The 21,076-nt window shown below is 43.3% G+C and overlaps 1 protein-coding gene across 7 annotated transcripts in view; it reads right to left on the bottom strand.

Moving 5' to 3' along the window:
- Positions 1 to 21,076, bottom strand: part of PPP1R12B (protein phosphatase 1 regulatory subunit 12B) — a 227,209-nt gene that overhangs the window by 117,513 nt on the left and 88,620 nt on the right. For all 7 annotated transcript variants that reach the window (XM_055144257.1, XM_055144255.1, XM_055144258.1 and 4 more), the window contains exons 10-13: positions 18,440 to 18,643; positions 16,769 to 16,851; positions 12,145 to 12,270; positions 4,066 to 4,245 (exon numbers count right to left, since the gene is read on the bottom strand). In XM_055144257.1, coding sequence (XP_055000232.1) covers positions 4,066 to 4,245; positions 12,145 to 12,270; positions 16,769 to 16,851; positions 18,440 to 18,643 — 593 coding nt within the window. The remainder of the gene's footprint in view (positions 1 to 4,065; positions 4,246 to 12,144; positions 12,271 to 16,768; positions 16,852 to 18,439; positions 18,644 to 21,076) is intronic.

Genomic DNA, 21,076 nt, shown 5'->3' with positions numbered 1-21,076 from the left:
AAACATTTCTACACTAAAACGCATATGTAAATGTGTATAGTAATGTCACTCATCGTAGTCCAAAGGTGGGAGAAAACTCAAGTGTCCACCAATTTAAGAATGGCAAACAAAATGAGTGATGCCCACACAACAGAATAGCACTTGGCCATGAAAAAGGATGAAGTACTAAGACACACTACAGCAGGCATGAGTGAATCGTAACAACATTATATTAAGACAAAGAGCCAGTTGTGAAAGGCCACGTGCTGGTTTCATTTGTCGACCAGGTCCAAAACTGGCACCTCTACAGAGACAGAAAGATCACGGCTGGCCAGGTCTAAGGGGATGGGGAAATGGGAAAGAAAGCAGTTAAAGGGTATGGAATTTCTTTTCAAGGTGATGAGATTATCTAAAACTGACATTTGTTAAAGGCTTACATTTTTGGAAATCCTGAAAATACTGAACTGTAGGGCTGGGGAGCTAGTTCAGTAACCAGAGCGCATGCCTCTCTCTGAGTCTGAGCCCCAGACCACACGGGGGCCCGAAGCACAGCCAGGCAGATCTTTCGTGGCCTCCAGCACTGCCAAGTCCCAACACTGAATTTGACAAGCATTTGGAAATGGCCCCCAGCCTCCCTGCGCACTGTCAGGGAGACTTAAGGAAAAAAACGTACTGAATTTTACCCTTAAGACCAGAGTGATAGTACAGTGGGTAGGATGTTTGCCTTGCATATAGGCTGACCTTGGTTCAATCCCCATCATCCCATATGGCTCCCCTGAGCACTGCCAGGAGTAACTCCCTCCTGAGAATTGAGACTGGAGTTACCCCTGAGTACCGCTGGGTGTGGCCCCCAACATAAAAATGTAATATGGCACATATATGAATTATATGACATACAGCTCTATAAAGATAGTACCATAATATTTATCAATGGATCATCATTATATATAATTTAGCATATAAGTTCAAAAGCCTTATCATTGGCTTTCAGACCCTGCATTACACAGCTCCTACCGATTTTGCGAGCCTCATCTTAAACTACTCTAACCCTAACCCTCAAAACTGAAGTCACAATATCATCTTTCAGTTTCTCCAAAGGATCAAACAACTTGCCTTCACAGTGTTTTTTAATTGCCATATGTTATGCCTGAAACACTCACACTTTTCTCTTTAACGAAGCCATTATTTATTCTACGGATCTCAGCTTTAGCATCACCCTCTTAGCGATTCCCCAGGAGGAAGGGAAGGCTGTAAGGAGGCCTCCTGTAATACAGGACCATAACGCACACACCTCATCAGGAGATGGATATATATACACACACACATATACATACATACAGATATGTATATATAATATCACCTAGCATATATCACAAATACAATTATTGATTTTCTTTTTGTCACCTTTACTAGCAGAGATTTTCTGTTTTTTATCTTCACTTCCCAAGAAATGCGATTGTATTTGCCTGGTGTGTGATCTGGGCTTATCATAGTACAGAACAAGTCAGTCAGCCTAACAGCTCTTTGATATCTTGTGCCATCTCCTTGTTTAATCATACAATAAATATTTAACATCACTCTATCTTGTGCCACCCCCCAAACGCATGTATCCTGATAAAAAAAACTCTCATATTGTGATTAATATCCTGATTTAATACCTTCATTTATTGCTGTCCCCCGAGAAAATAGGGCCTCCTTATAAAGTACGTGGTGAATAGCAGGTACTCAATAAACACTTGTGGAATAAATCAAACTTCAGAACAAAATCAAAATCTATGAAAAGTGACATCTTATTAACCATGGGTTCTAAAACTCCAGGGAGATAGTAAATGGCTTGATAGTATTCTTTAATGATTCATGAAATTATGCACATAATAATACAGTCTGGTTAAATACTGACTTACCTGAGTTATTGATCCTTTCAGGGGTCATAATCTTAATGATAAACTTATTTGAATTTTTTTCTTTAAACACAGCGGGTAGGGCGTTTGCCTTGCGTGCCGCCAACCCAGGTTCTATTCCTCCATCCCTCTCAGAGAGCCTGGCAAACTACTGAGAGTATCCTGCCCACATGGCAGAGCCTGGCAAGCTACCCATGACGTATTCGATATGCCAAAAAACAGTAAGAACAAGTCTCACAATGGAGACGTTATTGGTGATCAATGAGATGACAGTGATACAGTGCTACAGTGATAGGGGCCACACCCAGGGGTGCTGTGTGGCTGCATGTGGTCCTGGGTGTGTAACCCAGGTCCTGCACCCACCGGGACATGTTCTCCCCCTGAGTCACGATCCTGCACCTCTTAGTGATAAATTTCATTTTACTTGTCTTACTTAGCTCAGAGCGAAGGATTTTTCGAAGGGAATATATTCAGCTAATGAAAAGATTACTTTTACATTTAGCTTTTAGATAAAACCAATACAACCTAAATGGCTTGTGAGCAATTAAATGTATTAGCATTAACATATATACAAGATGAATTTTAAAAAATTGTTCTTGGGTAACAGCCAATTAAAAGAGTGTAACAACTTGATGTTGGAATAGTGAATGCCTGAAACAACTGTATTATGAACAACCCGGTAAATCACAGTGTTATAAGTTTAAATTTTTTAATTAAAAAAAAAGAAGTGTGACAACTAATGTTTCTGTGATCTGTTTGCCTAGAAATCAGTCGTTTCCCCCCACCCCGCCCATGCTTAGGTAAAGAAATGAAAAAGAGGGCTAGAGAGATAGTATATAGTATAGGGGGTAGGGTGCTTGCCTTGCATGAGACTGATTTGATTTCTGTCACCACATATGGTCCCCCAGGACTGATTCCTGAGCACAAAGCCAGGAGTAAGCCCTAAGCACAGCCAGGTATGGCCCAAGAACCCCTTCTCCCAAAAGAGAGAGAGAGAGAGAGAGAGAGAGAGAGAGAGGTGAAAAGAGGGAAAAGGAAAGGAAAAAAAGAAAGGGGAAAATTCTATTTTCAGCTGATAACATTTCCCTTCAATTTCTTCACAAATGCAAGTTTTAGAGCTGGTCCCAATAAACAAAGATCTAAAAGGTTTGACTCACTGCATCTTGCAGATTTATTGTGTTATATTAACACTGTTCAAGGAATAGTCCCTGAGCACCACTCCATGAGGCTCAAAAACACTGTTAAAAAAAAAACAAGTGAGGTACGGGGAAGGATAACAATAGCCCTGGTTTCTTTCTTTGTTTTTTTTTTTAATTGAAGAGCTGTGATTTACAAGTTATTGGAGTTCTAGGCATGCACCATTTCAACCTCTGTCCCACCTGCAGTATCAACTCCCCCCATCAGTGTTCCCATATTCCCTCCCCCACCATCCCACCTGTCAACTTGACAGGCACAACACAAAGTTTCAGCAGTCCAGGTTTTAAGACAAACTGAAAGCTCCCAAATGAAGTATATTCTATTTTTCTATCCTATTTACTCTATTCTTTAAGAAGAAAAAAAAATTAAAAGGCCCATTTGGCTTGGTCACATCTCCCAAGATTTTTAACCCTGACGATGAAAAAGAACCAACTTAGATTCTACCTTCCGTCTCTTCTTTATCAAGTCCCGAGTGCTCTCTCACAACCTCCCTTTAAAGACCCTGCAGAAGAGTCCGTCCCTGTTCCTCTACCATACCATCTCCTACGGTTCACTTTCTTGTCTGGTATTCTTCTCAAATCAACTGCGGTGTGTTGCCTCGTTCTGGCGCTCTGCACTTTTTGTCACACTATTGCCTTTCTTTACTGCTGGGAAAGCCACTGACCACCAAGAACAAAATGAACATCTTTCAGTCATTTCATTCAAATACTGCGGATGAGAAATGTGCCTCGGAAAGGCCAGATAAGAGACAAAGAGAAAAGAGCTATATCCCTAAGGTAAATGAATGTCCTTGCCTATATCCATAAGGTAATGTTCTGTCTATGTCAAAATAACCAGGAGCAATGAAGATTTCTGCCAAAAGTACAAAACCATAAGAGTAAAGACATTTTCCAGCAATTTACTCGAGATGGAGGAAAAGACTTCACATCCTTTTTTTTTTTGCTACCCTGAGAGCAAAACCAGACTGTGAAATCAGCACAGAACATACCTCCTCCTCTCCCTGGCCTCCGCAGAGTCCGTCCCAGGAGTGGAGAGCGCGGTGGCAGTGGTGACCCCATTGGCAGTGCTGGGTGAAGGGCGATTGGTGATCACACAGAGCGGGGTGCTCGAAGAGACATTGTCTGCGGTTCTTTCTGCAGTTGAGTCAGCCTGAGATTTGTAAGGAGTCCTGAAGGGGGTGGGGCGGGGGTGGGGAAGATACAAGCAAGAGAACGATCAGGCAAGCCATACCACAGAGCCCTGGTGCAGCGGCAGACCGCTCGGGAGAAATTTAACTGGAGCCCTGGCTTATTCCGAATTGGTTGGTTTGGGGTTTTTATTCTTATTTGGGGCGGGGTCGACAGCTGGGCTTCAGGGATTGCCTTTGGCAGGGCTCTGGGAACCAGGTAGAACATGGGACTGAAGCCGAGTCTCTGGCACGGGGAAAAATGCACTTAGCTCTCTCTTTAGCAGGTTCTAGTTTTTATTTTAAAAAAAGGAAAGAAAAAAAAAAGAGTCCTTAATTTATAGACTAGTACAATTAAGCATTCAATCTAACATACTCTGGCTAAGGAGTTACATTTACAAGGAAAATTTTTTTTTCCTCTGGGCTTTTTTTTTTTTTTAATCAAATAAAAGCTGTTACACAAAGCAAATTTACTAGTGACATATGTGAGAGTTCTTTAAGTGACTCTGAAATACCATCTGGTCTCCACGCATGCACACAGAGGCAGGACTCTCCACACATGAAAACAACACTAAAGTTACTTACGATGCTGGATTTCACCTGCCCCTTAATTCTGAGGCTCTGGGGTCATCCTCAGCCTAGACTGGATGTCCGTCTTCTTGGGTAACCCAGAAACATTTGATAAAAAACACGCAGCCTCAGTCTGTCTGGTTCTCCCTCACCTAGGCCACATGCCCAATTGTCTATACTTCTAACTACAAAAATGAAACTTGCAGACTTATATATGTAAGCTTAATCACAGGCTTTCTGACAGCAGGCTGGATAATTAGTGGATGATCAGACTCCTTTACATGAAAACAAGATCTTTGTTTCTTAACAGAGACCTGAGAACAACCATTGGCTCTCCACCCAAAAAGCTATCGCTCGTGACGTCACAGTTTGTTGCTGGGGTAACAGAGATCCAAAATTGATGCTTGCAGAGATGGGAAAGGCAATGAATAGTACTGCTGGAAATATGGGTTTTTCACATATTCACAATTGTTTACAATTAATCATAAAGTCACTTCCAAATAATAATATTGTCAAAAGCAGCAAGAAATAATCAGATCATACAAGTCTAAATATGGTACCTAGAAGTAAATATATAAGTAGAACAGTTTGAAATGTGATCTAAAAATTACAGCCACATCTCAAGAAGCAATTAATGACTCACATAAAAGATATAAATCTTAATTCATTAAAGAGTGACTTTTACACTCATTCTTTAATTTTAAAAAATGAAGGTGAGTGAATCCCAAAACATGCAAGATATATGAGTCTCAGAGTCATAATAAAATTAGCCAGAAATAAACTACAAAAAAAATACATCAAAATCTTACCCCCCAATTTTTTGGGGGGTTAATAACATATTTTGATCTCTGTATGCCAGGGATTTTATCTTATTAAATTACATAAGAGGGCTGGTGCATAGCACAGCGGGTAGGGTGTTCGTCTTGCACGCAGCCAACCTGGGTTTGATTCTTCTGCCCTTCTCGGAGAGCCTGGCAAGCTAGTGAGAGTCTCTCACCCCCATGGCAGAGCCCGGTAAGCTACCCATGTCGTATTTGATATGCCAAAAACAGTAACAACAAGCCTCACAATGGAGATGTTACTGGTGCCCGCTTGAACAAATCGATGGCAGTGATACAGTAATACATAAGAGGACTTTTACTATTATTCTGAAGGGTGGTATGGTTTTATAAGTAGATTGTTAGAAGCAGAAAAGGTTCCAGAATTAGGCTTAGAGTCTTCAGAAACAGATGAAGCTAAGCCAGCTTTGGGGGCTGGAGCAATAGCACAGCAGGTAGGGCATTTGCCTTGCACGCCTGCGTTGATTGACCTGGGTTCAATCCCCGGCATCCCATATGGTCTCCCCAGCACCGCCAGGAGTAATTCCTGAGTGCATGAGCCAGGAGTAACCCCTGTGCATCACCGGGTGTGACCCAAAAAGAAAAAAAAAAAAGAAGAAGAAGCCAGCTTCACCTCTCTGATCTGGTTTGTTTTTGGTTGGTTTTTTTTTTTTTTTTTTTTTTGTAAACTGGGGATAATAACACTTAAAATTCAGGGTGACAGGTAAAATAACGTATGTAGGACACAAACTAAAATGCCCAGGATAACATAAGAACACAGTGGCAATAAAATAATGAAACAGACAAGACCTTTACATCTACAAATCTAGGTTCTGGTCTGCTGCGATTCTACACCAGCTGTGTGGCTTTGGGGGAGGTAATTAAGCTTTTGGTCTCAATTTCTTCACCTACAAAATGAGAGTCACAATTCATACACTGGATGGCTCTTCATGAGGCCGGGTATTATGCATGCATGCTGAGATAGTTAACGGTCTAATTTATACTCATCTCCTTCTCTACCCTCCTAACAAACCCCAGCTACACTGACGACAGTAATTTACCTATTTGAAAAAAACAAAATCTCTGAACTGGAGCGATAAAAGGTTAAGGCCCTTTGCATGGGTCAAATCATGTCCAATCCCCAGCACGGCATGGTTCCCCAGCACTGCTAGGAGTGACTCTAAATAACATTTTATAATAAAAAAATAAAATAAAATCCCCACTTTGCAAAGTCTTCCTGGCTGACTAGTGGTAGCCAGGAATATAAAAGAAGAAAATCAGAGCTTTTGAGAAAACTCTCAGCTCAAATTCCCTCTGAAAATTGCCCCCCTCTCCTCTTCTTTCTTGCCATGACTGCAGCCACCGTGGCCAGTGCCTCAGCGGCTATTCTCAACCAAAGAAACCTAAGGAATGGAAGTAATGAGCAGAAAAGCATAAGGAATCTGTATCCTTCAGTGCTTTTGAACTGTGTATCTGGTCTGCCTAACTCTGGACTTTTGGGGGCTAGAGAAATAGGACAGCTTGCCTTGCACACGGCTGACCTGGGTTCAATCCCTGACATCCCATATGGTCCAGCTCACCAGCCTCACCAGGAGTGATTACTGAGCGCAGAGACAGGAGTAAGTCTTGAGCATTGCCTGATGTGGCCCCCAAACAAACAAACAAACAAACAAACAAAACCAAAATCTGGATTTTCTTAAAAGAGAGAAAAAAAACAGAGCTGGAGCAGCAGTACAGCGGGTGGAACATTTGTCTTGCATGCAGCTGAGCCAGGTTTTGATCCCTGACACTCTATATGATCCCCTGAGTCCACCAGGAGTAATTCCTGAGTGAAGAGCCAGGAATAACCCCTAAGCATTGCCAGAGAGAGAGAGAGAGAGAGAAAGAGAGAGAGAGCAATCAATACTTTCCCCCAGTTTTAACTCTGAATAGTCAATCACATAACCACTCTTCCATTTGAGGATATATTTTCCCTATCTAAATGGATTATTATGAAGATGTAATACATTTATATACAATTACACTGAATTATTATTGATAATATATCAAAAACCTGTCCTTCTGCATAAGCAATTGGACTGTTACATGGTATATTGCTATACAATTACATGGTATTAGTATAAATAATCCATCCTAAGTCTATCCCTCCTAGTCAAATACATGATCATTTATTTTAGGGAAAAAAAATTTAATACACTGACAAATATTAATCAAGCACCATTACCAGTGGTGTTCTTACAACAATAACCTTTATTTTTTGGGGGGGTATATTGTTTCTAAAAAACAAGATTAAAGAAAGCTTGTTATTGCCATTGCCCCAGACAAACTTGGTGTGACCACAGGCAAAGAATTTTAAAACACAGTTAAACTCCATGGCAGAGTGCCTGCCTTGTAGGGACCGGGTTATGAGTTCAATCCCTGCATCACTCCCACATGCTCAGTGTGCTCGGGGTGGCACTGCTGTCTGCAATCCTTAGCACCACAAAAAATGGACCATCCCCAGTGTCCATAATCAAACATGTGCAACCATGTTTCTCAAAATACTAAAAATAGCGAGAGGGGAAGGAGAAAAAAATTAAATAAAGAGAAACCTATTCAAAAAAAAAAATACAGGGGATGAGGGCGCTGAAAGGGTCAGGGGCACAGAATTCCCTGCTTGATGCCAGCTCTGCATGGCCCCCTGGCACTGCTGTATGTGGCCCTGGTGGCTCTCGGGGTATCGGAAAGGCCAAGCTGTGCTTGCAGCCTCTAGTCTAGAGAATTAAACCCTCCAGCCCAGCTGGCTGAGTATCACTGGTAGGTAATGCCCCGGCCCCCAACCATGGGCTGGGAGCACCTGAGCCCCACCAGAAACGCCCACATGTTAAAATCCCAGCCAACGTCCTGCAGCACTTTCATATCACACTTTGCCAGTGCTACTCCTGAGATACACCCGTAAGCCAAGACAATGATGCCCAGTACAGAATTCAGACAGACACAGATCTCTCCTTCCCCTGCATCGACACTGGTAAAAACATGCCGTATCCAGCAGAATGTTCTTATTGGCTAGGAACCTCAGAAAGGCTCCTGGAGGCTTTTGAAACAAGAATTTATTTTCCTTTGGATTTGATTTTGTGCCATCCTCCCTAAGGGCTCAATATAAACTCTTCCTAATCTTTGTAACTACTGAAAAGTTAGTAAGTGATATGTGGGGTATGTATCACAGGTGGCATTTCGTAATAAAATGCCCCTTAAACTGTAACTCAGTTGGCAAGATTCTTGCAAGATCAAAGCCATCATCTTAACTTGACACCTAAGTAGCAAGCCCAGCGGTACATCCCTCATGATTAATCAGAAAGCAACTGGTGACTATCTAACACAAGTCAAACCAAATGCATACCCTCTAAGTTAAAAAATCTTCATAGTCATTCAAGCTACGTCTACAGTGACAAAGTCTCTTGGCGTTAGCATTCCCATGTGTTTCCAGAGGCATTAGCTTTGGTGACTGGAACTCATACTGGCTCCAAGAAGCCTTACCTGCCATGGTGCAGAGATGCAGTAGTGTCTGCACTGACTGGTGCAGGGCAAGAAGAGGCAGGCTGCCACTCGCTGCCCCGAGAGGTGGATGAACCAATGGTAATGGGTGAGGTAGCAGAAGATGAATGCGATTGGCTGAAATGTAGGGACTTGTGGGGTCACTACGTCTACCAAATGAAGCACTGCAAAACAGCACACAGTCACTTTCTTCAGGACATGGTGCCACCCACCACTTCCCAGCACCACCTTCCCACCAAAATTGTGCACCTAAAAGGAATGGAGCCCACAGAGAGGGTATGACAACTGGGAAGTGGGGTGACCAAACCCAGCCGGAGCTGGGTCACTGGCAGCAAGCAGGCGTGAGTCAATCATCCGAAAGAGAGAAGGAATAGGAGAAAGGAGCAATGATACATAGCAAGAGAAAGCGAAAGAGTGAATGCGTGAGTAGAACCCAAGAGAGGGAAATGCTTGGAACAGAATAATCTAAATATAAAAAATAATTCCTAGTAAAGCCCAAGGCAAAAAAAATAATAATAATCATGCAACCTCAAATGTCTATCTGATGCAGAAGTAGCAAAAGCTAAGGTGAGATCAAGAATTTAGAAAGATTTGGGAATAGAAATTGAGAAAAAGAAGAAAAGAGTATAAAATAAATTCTGAAAAAAATTACTTTGAGAAGTACAATGGTTTAATCCAAAGCAAAAACGTCTTTGGGAGGATTTATGTCTTAAGTCAAGAAAGCAATAATGTATGAGAGAATCAGAAAGCAACTTATATTTTGATTCAATGAAGGACACATAAGAACTAACTGAATTGCAGTAAAAATCATTAGGGTTAGAGTATAAGACACCCTTGTCTATAATACTAATAAGACATATGGTGTTGGGGGGTAGGAGCTGTGTTGTTACCTAAAGAAGCTCTGAAGTGTCTTCTGAAAAGACACATTCTATTGGACTACTTGAAAGAAACTTTTGCCTATAGGGAAGTGATGAGCCGGAATATGGGAAGTATGCTGAGGTTTGGCATGACCCAAGAATAACAAATACCTATTCATACCTTGTTTTATTTAGTAGTGATGGCATATAATTCATCTCTTAAAATCTTCTTTGGGGGGCTGGAGCGATAGCATAGCGGGTCGGGTGTTTGCCTTGCACGTGGCCGACCCGGGTTCGATTCCCAACATCCCATATGGTCCCCCACGCACCGCCAGGAGTAATTCCTGAGTGCATGAGCCAGGAGTAACCCCTGTGTATTGCTGTGTGTGACTCAAAAAGAAAAAAAAAATCTTCTTTGGGGAGTGAGGGACTCCCAAACAGTGATCAGGAGGTACAGGGATCCTTCTCAGAGACTCATGGCCTGCTGAGTCAGCAATTTAATATGAGGGTCCGAGGGTGCAGTGCTGCGTGGCCTTGTGCTGCCGGGGACTGTGCCCACAGCCCTGGCAGTGCTCAGGGGCTGTCCAGGGCTATATTTGGCAATGCTGCAGGGGCCATTTGGCATCAGGAATCAAATCAGGGTTGGATCATACAAGGTATGAGCTTCACCCCTATATTTTCTTTCCAGCCCATGAGAAATTTCTCTTCAAAAGGTCATTAACATGAGATTTTGTGAAATCAAAAAGTACATTAGGATTAGAGAAGAGCAGCTTGAAGCAAGTTTCAGCATTTTCCTCAAAAAATGTGCTCAAAAAATGTTACGTATGCTCCACTGGGACAGAAGCCGTTCCTTTACACTCTGCTCACCATAATGAGGTCTATCAGCATCTGTCAGCCCACATGTGGATGATTTCGATCATGAAAAATCACAACCCCGCCACAAAACAACAACATGCCTAAAAATTAACTGGAAGACTTCTCTACTTCTTAGAGATACAACACTGTTTACTTAGAAACATATTCTTATATCCACCCATAAGGAACATTTGTGTGTTTAGAGAGAGACTAAAGGCTTTAGACTTGAAAACAGATGAAGGCCTAATTAATCAAAAAAACACCAGGTTTGTATAAGAAAACTTTTGTGTCATCACTGAACTTCACTTGCTCTCAAGGTTGAGACCTTTCTAAGCACATTAAAAGGCAAAACGGCTATTTTATTTTCTGTATTTTTACATTTACTAGCTAATTAGATTGTTCCTTGCAGGCAGAAATGAAGTTTTGATCCCAAACATGTTGATCATGGCCAAGTGTGATTCAAGGGTAGCCAATCAATTGTCAAAAAGTCTAATGACAGCATAAAGAGACAGTTGGAAGGAGAGAATTCACAGTAAGTGATAGAATCAGATTCTTCCACATCAGAAGCAAAGATTGAATTCAAATACGAAACAAGTACACTCTATAGCTTTACGGCTTGGGCAAAGGTGCTGTGTTTGCTGGCTGGCACATGGCAAAGAAAATAACTTCAGGAAAGGAAGAATACAGATGAGAAAAGGGAGGAAACCCAAGTACCTTCTCTGCACCAAACTTGCGAGTTTCACATCTTGATGAATCTGAGGGCCATTAAAGTCATAAAAAAAACAAAACAAGACTCAAGTCCCTAAATTAACAACAGGCTCAAAACAAAACTACTTCAATGTAATACAACTCTATTCCCGTTTCCCTTCCCACTCACCACCCTAGAGGAACCCCAACCCTCCTCCCCCGCAAAAAAAGAAAACGTGGGGAGAAGACAGCTACAAGAGGAGAGCTAGTTGGACACAGGAGGTTCAACTCAGTCCTGTTCAGAGAATATTAGAAATCACTTTGAGGTGAAGATGTTACGAGGACCGAGGGTGGAAAATTCCTATCTGTCGTGAGAATTTAAAATCAACTCACTTTATTCAGCTAAGAAAATTATATTTCAATTTGAGATTAGGCAGTACATTTACCCCAAGAAATCTAAAAGGAATTCCAGTTGGGTTCATTTTTGTGGCGCTAACTGGATATAACAGAGCATGCATTTATTACCCAATCCCCATGGCCAGAGAGAAAGAAAATCATTTCCCACCCCTCTGGACACGTACCTTTTCAAGTAGCTTGATACATAGCTGGAAGGAGTGACGGTCTGCGGAGTTTCCTTCCCCTTCGCTTCATCCCGCCACAGCTGCCGGTTATAGGAGCCGCTCCTCACCAGATTAACAGCTGATTCTCTGTGTAGGCATGGGGAAGAAACAAACAAAACAGCAGTGGTTATCATTAGCTGATCTTCCTGATGCAATGCGAACTGGGAGAGAAGAGTCAATAAGGAAAGCTGTAAATATGGTTAAGGGTTAAAGAAATAAGATAGATTGACTTTTTATGTTTGTTTTGGAAGGGGGCTCTTAGGGAGGCCACAGGCAGCAGTGCTCAGGCTTGCTCCTGGTTCTGTGCTCAGGGATCACTCCTGGTGGGTCTCAGGGAACCAGATGGGGTGCTGAGGACTGAACCCAGGTCGGCTGCATGCAGGGCAAGCTCCCTACCTGCTGTCCTATCTCTCCAGCCTCAAGGCATATTTTCCAAGTAATTCTCTGTTTCATATGCCTGATTTCTATGGAGAGGGAGAGTATTACTACCTGCTTGCTTTTACCAACTCCAAAGCTGTGTAAACTGGGAAGATGTCTCAAAGAGGCAGAATGTATATGCCCCGAATACATGAAAGACTCCGAGATGGATCCCTGGAACCGCAGGGTGCTTTTGGTTCTTTCCCCACAACACCACCAGCGGCTGCTAACTACTGCCAGGACAAGGTCTCCCAAACAAAAGAAGAAAAATATTAAAGCCAATTTATTAGGAATCTAAGCCTTAAAAGTTTGTAACACTAAGACATCACTTCTGATCCTGTTTGTTTGCTTGTTTACCACACCCAACAGAACTCAGGGCTTACTCCTTGGATCACACCTGGTAGGCTCGAGGTGTCAAGGATTAAAGCTAGGTTACTCCATGCACCACCTCTCCACCCTTTTTTTGTTCTTTTAAAACTAATTGAGTCTGGGGGTATGGTGCCACCATCAGGTCAACCTGTTCCTGCGGGGCAAGTGCATCAGCAGCCTGATGGGGCCTTCAGGCTTCCTGATACCCCAAAACTGCCACTGTGCCTTTGGCCAGACCCCAGCAACTTGGGACCAAGTTTACCAAGAAGTTAAATGGCCAAAAGTTAGGTATGTGGGAGCCACACCCACAAACCACCTCTGGCTCAGCTATACAAGCTCATTTACCGGCCTTATTTCAGAGACCCATAAATAAATCTTGAAAGAGATCAAAAACCCCAAGGACGGTAGATACAAGGGCCAGGAGGATTTCCCCATAGCTGGAAGCCTGCTTCATGAGTGGACGGGAGGAAGCAGATGGAATAGAGAAGGGATCACTAGAAAATGATAGCTGGAGGAACCAGATGGGATGGGAGATGCATGCCAAAAGTAGATAATGGACCAAATATGATGACCTCTCAGTGTCTGTGTTGCAAGCTATAATGCCCAAAAGTAGAGAGAGAGTATGGGGAATATTGTCTGCCTTAGAGGCAAGGGGAGGATGGGAAAGGGAGGGTATACCTGGGATATTGGTGGTGGGGAATGTGCACTGTTGGAGGGATGGGTGTTTGATCATTGTGAGATTGTAACCCAAACACGAAAGCTTGTAACTATCTCACAGTGATTCAATAAAATTTAAAAAATAAATAAATTTAAAAAAAAAAGAGATCGAAAACCCCAGTTAATCTTGGACCATGCAAGGCTGAACAGACCAGAGTAAATCGAAGGGGGAGGCGGGTCAGCCTGGTGCCCACCCAAACAGAGCCCCTGGCAGCCACTTGCTTCCACAATCCAAAAAATCACTGCCATGGCCCTGTCCAGACTCCACTGTCTTGGGAAGGACCTCACCAAGATCTAATCTGAAAATAGAACATTTTTGGGTCTGCGGTTTTTGTGACTGAAAGCTCTAGGCTTTCTCAAGGTTGGGATGGGCTGCCTCCCGCCACCTCCCTGTACTTCTGGAAGCCTCAGCAGTTACATTCACACCCCAAAGTGCCACCCAGTTTAAAAGCTACTCCAGCCTTACCGTCCTGATAAAAACACTGAATGCCCTGAACAAGCACCATGACCTCTTAGCACTTGCACTGAAAACCATAATGCACAAAAGGAAAAGGAAAGAGAGAACAAGAAGGAAAGTGCCTCCCATAGAGGGAGGCTAGGGGTGGGGGGTGGGGTGTTGGGGGGATGGTGGGAGGGGAACCAGGGGACACTGGTTGTGGGAAATGTAACTGGTGGAAGGATGGATGCCAGATCATTGTGTGACTGAAACCCACCCAATTATGAACAGCTTTGTAATGGTCTATCTCACAAATATTCAATTTAAAAAAAAATTTTAAGAAAAAGTAATGTGGAGTTCATGCCCACTTCAATCAGCTTAATCAGTGGCTGAATAAATAGCAGTACTCCTACATTAAAAAAAATTAATTGAGTCACAAATCCTAGGGAACTGCTTAATGTGAATTAAAATACGAGTGTGCCTCACCGGAGCCAGATAGTCTCATCATCGGTCACCAGATCACACATCCTTCTCTCCCAGAAAGGAGCCACATGACACTCACCATAACCCCCCTGTGGACCCCACGCCAGGGCACCCCAGAGGGGGGTGGGTGAGACCCCTCCCCACCCCAACGGATCCAGCCCTGGCAGCCGAAAACCTCCAGAACTCAACCACCACCATGCTCACGGCCGCTCTCCACGTGCTCGGGCTGAGCCTCACCCACGAGTGAACCTTTCCCTGGACACTTCGTAGGAAACACACGCTGTACCCACACTCCAAGGGTACCGCACAACATTTCACGGGATTCAAAGTAGGAGGCTACCAACCTCAGAGGGAAATGTATTATTTTGGTTCTGCTTTGGGGCAGGGATTGGGGTTTGGGATGGAAACACCGGAAGTATGGTGGTGGGAAGGTGTCATGGTGGTGGGATTGGTGTTTGGATATTAAATGTAATCAAATATTGTGAACTTCTTTATAAAATAAATACATTTTTAAAAAATATATAAAATATGGTATGGGGCTTGTGAGTCTGCGCTTCTAATGACTCCTAGGTGATACCAATGCTACCGGCTGCAGGATCACACCTTGAAAAGCAATGCTTTTCAGAGCGATAGTATGTACAGCAGGTAGGACGTTTGCCTTGTAGGCAGCTGACCCAGGTTTGGTCTCCAGCACCCCAAATGGTCCCCCAGGGGACCAGCAGGAGTAATTCCTACGTGCAGAGCCAGGAGTAACCCCTGAGCATCGCCAGGTATGACCCTCCTCCCCTCCCCCCCAAAAAAGCAAAGTTCTATATCAGATTCTACTGTGAGATACAGTAATGCTTCAAAATCTGTGTACTCATTTTGAACTGAGAAGATCTGAAATTTATCCACCTAAAAGTTTAAATTGATTGATACAATTAAACAATTTTCATGCCTGCCATGTGGTAGGATCTGGGAAACCAGTCAGTCATAAAACTCTCTTTTAGAGTTTCCTGGTGGACTAAAATAAACCCTTACATATTGGAGCAACAGTACAACTGGTGAGGTATTTACCTTGCGCGTGGCTGAGCTGGGTTCATTCCCCAGCACCCCATATAGTCCCTCAATCCCTACCAATAAGGATACCTGAGTACAGAATTAGGAGTAACCCCTGATCACTGCCATGTGTGGTACAAGCCTCCAAAATAAAGAAATAAACCCTCACCCAAGACAGGATGAACTTCACCTGAGAGCGGATGGGCAGGAAAACCCAGATATGCAGGAACCTGTGACTGAGATTTCCAAGCCCATTGGATCGGAACTGGGTCTCCTCCCCCCAGGTCCCCAGTTTTCCAGTATCTTGGCAGTCACACCCACAAACTGCCCCTGGCACCATGTAATCTCATCAACGGCCAAGGCCCAGAGACTATAAACTAAAATTCCCAGAAGAGAACGACACAGAATATCCTTGACATTATATTCTACCCATAACAAGTAATACGAAACAAATCGTCTAGCATTGCCTATTCAGCAGGTTTGAGTGGTGGTGGAACTGGTGTTGAAATATCGAATGTAACCAAAGTAGAGAGCGAGCATGGGGAAAATTGTCTGCCACACAGGCAGGGGAAGGGTTGGAATGGGGGTGGGGTGGGGAATATTGGGGATTTTGGTGGTGGAAAATGTGCACTGAGGTGAGGGGATGGGTGTTTGATGATAGTATGACTGGAGCTCAAACATGAAAGCTTTGTAACTGTATCTCATGGTGAATGAAAAAAAATGTGGGGAGAGAGAATAATAATAAAATAAAATTAACATTCTGAATTTTAAAAAAAGTAATGTGGAGTTCACGCCCAATGCAATCAGCTTAATCAATGGCTGACTAAACAGCAGTACCCCTACATTATAATAAAAAAGAAGAAGAAATAAACCCATACTGAATCAAGCCAGAGAGGAAGGCCTTAAGACAGCTATCACTAAGATCCCAAGGGCAAGGAATGGGCAAAGCAAGGGAGTTTTGCTTTGCTGGGTGGAGCTCTGAAAACACAGGGCCCACCACTCACACTGAGGTGCTGAGGTCATTCTACAGTCCTCACTAGTTCTCTGTGGGAGATCCAGAAAGGGCCACATCACAGTTCCCAGCAGTGTGGAAGGGAACCGCCTTTGGGTCTGCATTAGGATTACCTGTTCTCCTTCTCTTCAATGTCACTTGTGCTGTTCAGCCTTCGGGGTCCTAGTGAACTAAAATAGCTTTTGTTTTCTTTCTCCTGTAAAATCAAAACACATATAGTATAGGGAAGGTTCCATACTGACACAGTGTGAAACACCTGGGGTGAAAGAGCAGAACTTAATATGCTTGGATAATCTTATCTCTAGATTCAATAGCAATTCCAATTTGAGTGGTATTACAAGGGGTGAGCTTTCACAGACTAATTCTGAACATTTTTTCATACAAGAGAAAAAAATAGCTGGGGAATGGTTTTCACAGAGATGTCAGGTTGATCAAATAAAACAGCTACAGACACATATAAGGCAGTGGCGCTGCTGAGAGGGAGCCTCATAAATCGAAAGCTCCACTCTCAAGATTTTAATAAAATAAAACATATTTGGGGCTGGAGTGACAGTATAGCAGGCGTGCAGCCCAGGGTCATCTCTGTCATCCCACACGGTCCCCTGAGCACTGCCAGTGGTAATTCCTGAGTGCAGATCCAGGAGTAACCCCTGAGCATGCCAGGTGTGGCCCCAAAACCAAAAAACAAAAATAAACCTCCCCCCAACCCCTGCAAAAAAACTAACCACTTCTTGTCCCACCTAACTTTTCCTTGAAATGCAGCTTCTTTAGGAATACGCACACAGAGGGTTGATCCAACCAAAACACTGTGTCCACTTGAATAGTCTAAAGAAACACATTTATCAAGCAAGGGTACTAAATTGCAAGGAAGACCTGATCCCAGAAAAGAGCAATAATAGAAGCCTATAAAATCTGGAGCCAAAGTGAAGAAATGAAAAACTAAATCATCCTGAATGAATGAGTAGATAAATTCTAACCATGAAGCTAATCTGCTCTCAAAACTACTACAAAAAGAAAAAAGATACTAAATTTTTTTCTAAGTGAGTTTCACTAGGACTAACTACCCACTAATGAACTGTGCTCATGATTGGCAAAAGGATAAATTACAGCCAGGTTTAGACTTCATGTTGCTGGCTCCTGCTCTCTGCCTTACAGAAGGAGTATGATAGGAAGGATAAACTAAGGCCTCTTAAAAGATTTGTTTTGTGGGTCATCTGCCAAGCAAATAATAAAGGGCAAATAATTATTTGATTAACTATCAACATATCTATTTTCCTTTAAATACTTGGCAGTGGGTCAGGTATACAGCCCAGTAGTAGAGCTTTTATCTTGCATGTAAGAGGCCCTGGGTTTGATTCTTGACCGGGAAGGAAGGAAGGAAGGAAGGAAGGAAGGAAGGAAGGAAGGAAGGAAGGAAGGAAGGAAGGAAGGAAGGAAGGAAGGAAGGAAGGAAGGAAGGAAGGAAGGAAGGAAGGAAGGAAGGAAGGAAGGAAGGAAGGGAGGGAGGGAGGAAGGGAGGGAGGGGAAGATGGGAAGAAGGGAAGGGAGGGAGGGAGGGAGGGGAAGACGGGAAGAAGGGAAGGGAGGGAGGGATGGAGGGAGGGAGGAAGGGAGGGAGGGAGCTAATTGTAACCCAAACATGAAAGCTTGTAACTATCTCGCAGTGAGTAAATAATTTTTTTTAATTTAAAAATATATATATATAAATTTTGTTTTGTTCCTGAAATTAAACTTTCATGACTAGAATCCGCCTTGGAACTCGCCCGTGCCAGCCCACACCGTACCTTATCTTTGTTGTCCAGCAGAGCAGAAATCCGAGGGCTTGACGAGGAGCGGTAGATGGAGGAGCCTCGGTCCCTCAGGGCGTCTCTGGAGTTGGCGGCCTCGCTCAGCGCGCTGTGGCTGCCAGTCTTCCTGAGGCCCAGTCTCCAGGAAGCAGGAGATTCGTCTTTGGGCTCTTCGGGCTTGTTAAAAAGGCTGGAGGAGTACTACAGGGACACACCCAAGACAGGTCCTCGTGATTCTTTCTCCAGCCTGTTTGCCTTTTCTGCACCTTAGGTTCAGTGAAGCAACATACGGCAAGACTCTCTGCCCGTGTTCCCTTCCCCACCTGGCAGATGCCAACGGCCACCAGGCTTCCTCTCTCCCTACGTCAGAAATAGCCTCAGATTATCATTACTGTTGTTATGACTGGTTTGGGGGCCACCCCTGGCAATGCTCAGGACTTATCCCTAGCTCTGTGCTCAGGGATCACTCCTGGCAGGACTCAGGGGACTGTATGTGGTGCCAGGGATCAAACCCAGGTCGGTCGCATGCTAGGCAAGCGCCTTCCCTGCTCTTCTATTTCTTCAGCCCCCAGCCTCAATTTTTTTTAACTGAATCACGATGAGACAGACCCTTACAAAGCTGTTCCTGATTAGGTTTCAGTCATACAGTGTTCCAACACCCATCTCTCTTCCACCAGTGCACCTTTCGCAGCACCAGTGTCCCCAGGTCCCCTCCCATCACTCCCACCCCACCCTGTGTCTATAGCAGAGCTCTCTCTCTCTCTCTCTCTCTCTCTCTCTCTCTCTCTCTGTCTCTCTCTGTCTCTCTCTCTGTCTCTCCCTCCCCCTCCCCCACCCCAGGTTTGGGCTTTGTGGTTTGCAATTACAGATACTGAAAGATTGTCATGTATATCCCTTTACCTACTTTTAACACCCAGTTCTTATCCAGAGTAGTGACCACTTCAACCTATTATTGTCACACTGGTCCCTTCTCTATCTTTCCTACCCTCCGTCCCATACAAACTTGTGGTGGATTCCAACCACTGACCAGTTCCCCTAGCCCTTGTTTTCCCTTAGCCTCGGATTCTTAATGCAACGCTCCTATCTGGCAGAGTTAAAGTTAAAAATTAAACACCTTTTTCTTTCCCTGTGTAATGTGTACTGACCTAAGTAAGTGACTGAACTTACTATCTGAGTTCTAATGATATGTATATTTTTTCTTGATTCACTGTGTAATGAAAAGGTAACTTCACTTCTCCAGGTCTTAACATGTGACGAGCTTAATTGGTCCTTAAGAGTAGTTAAGGTGCTATAATAAGACTTGCAGTGGCAAGCTGATTAAGTTAATATTAGAAAATCCTAACACCAGAAAATAAAAGTTTTAGGGGAAACTTCCATTGTCTTTAATGAACTCATTTTGCCATAAATCATGGAAACCATTATAGACTAGAATTGGCCCAAAGACCAGTCAGTGGGTTAACTAATGTACAGAACATCAATCAACAGTCTCTTTCTGGGGTCTAGGGTTGGGGGGGGGTGGTGAGGGAGGGGACTCTATAAGAAAGGTTTGGTCTTTCACCAGGCACCAGGCTACTTTTACTATCTTGGATAACAGAAATGCAATAGAAACATTAAACCACTTATCTCCAGCCGATATTCTGATTTTCATCTTTACTCACTCACCTGAATGTACATAATTTTTATGTATTTCTATTGGCTTTAGATATTCAGTCATATCAGCTCTTTATTTTCAGCCCTGATTCTGAGGGGGCAAATGCCTTTCCCAACATTACTGCAGCAAAGACAAAGAAATGTGCATTTAATTTTTAAATGAAGACATTTCATCACACCTAGAAGCCGTGGGAGTGTTTGGATATAACTAAAAGCCTGGCTACTGTATTTGCTCCTAACGAATTCCTACCAGTGTTCCTAGAAATAAACACGTGGCCAGGTCCTCTTTGCTTTCTTCCCCAATGACATCCTAAGCCTGGCTTTCTAAGTCACGGCACTTAGATCACGAACTTAAAATCTATCAGACCGAAGGGCTTTTTCAACAGTTACATTCCAAAGAACTTAGATCAACTTAAACCTCAATTTTAGACTTTTCGCCAACCGGGTTATCATTCAACTTCACACAGTTGAACTCTACAACTCCCTAAGAGGCCTGAATAACGTTACAGGAGGGGGTTCGGCTGGTATTTCAGCAAGTTCCTTCCCTCTCTGCTTTCTACCTATCACAAGGTGTAAGGACTTTATTCATAATAGTAAAATTTTAAACATGAAGGACAGTACACATCAAGGCAATCCTGGATGTGAGGTATCTTCCTAACCCAGGAAGACACATACTTAACCTCAGATACGAAGAAAACAGGCAACTGACAAAATTTCTTGGTCCCAGACTACTATCCCCTATGCCATCTAGACTTACTTTAGGCACCTTTTCCTGGTGAGGAATGGTTCCACGGCTTTGGTGGACAATGTCAAAGATGCTATGTTTGTGTGTGCCTTTCCTGTCCACATTCATAGTCTATCTCCCAGAATGGCTATATGTGGAGGTGATAAAAGTTAAATTAAGTCATTCTGTGGGCCTCCTACTCCACAGGGCTACTGCCCTTACAAGAAGAGGAGCAAACATGGAAGTTTATTCTCTCACAA

This window comes from Sorex araneus, chromosome 7 (assembly GCF_027595985.1).
Source record: "Sorex araneus isolate mSorAra2 chromosome 7, mSorAra2.pri, whole genome shotgun sequence".
Taxonomy (NCBI): Eukaryota; Metazoa; Chordata; class Mammalia; order Eulipotyphla; family Soricidae; genus Sorex; species Sorex araneus.
The sequence above is the reverse complement of the archived record's forward strand: the minus strand, read 5'-3'. Positions and strand labels throughout refer to the sequence as shown.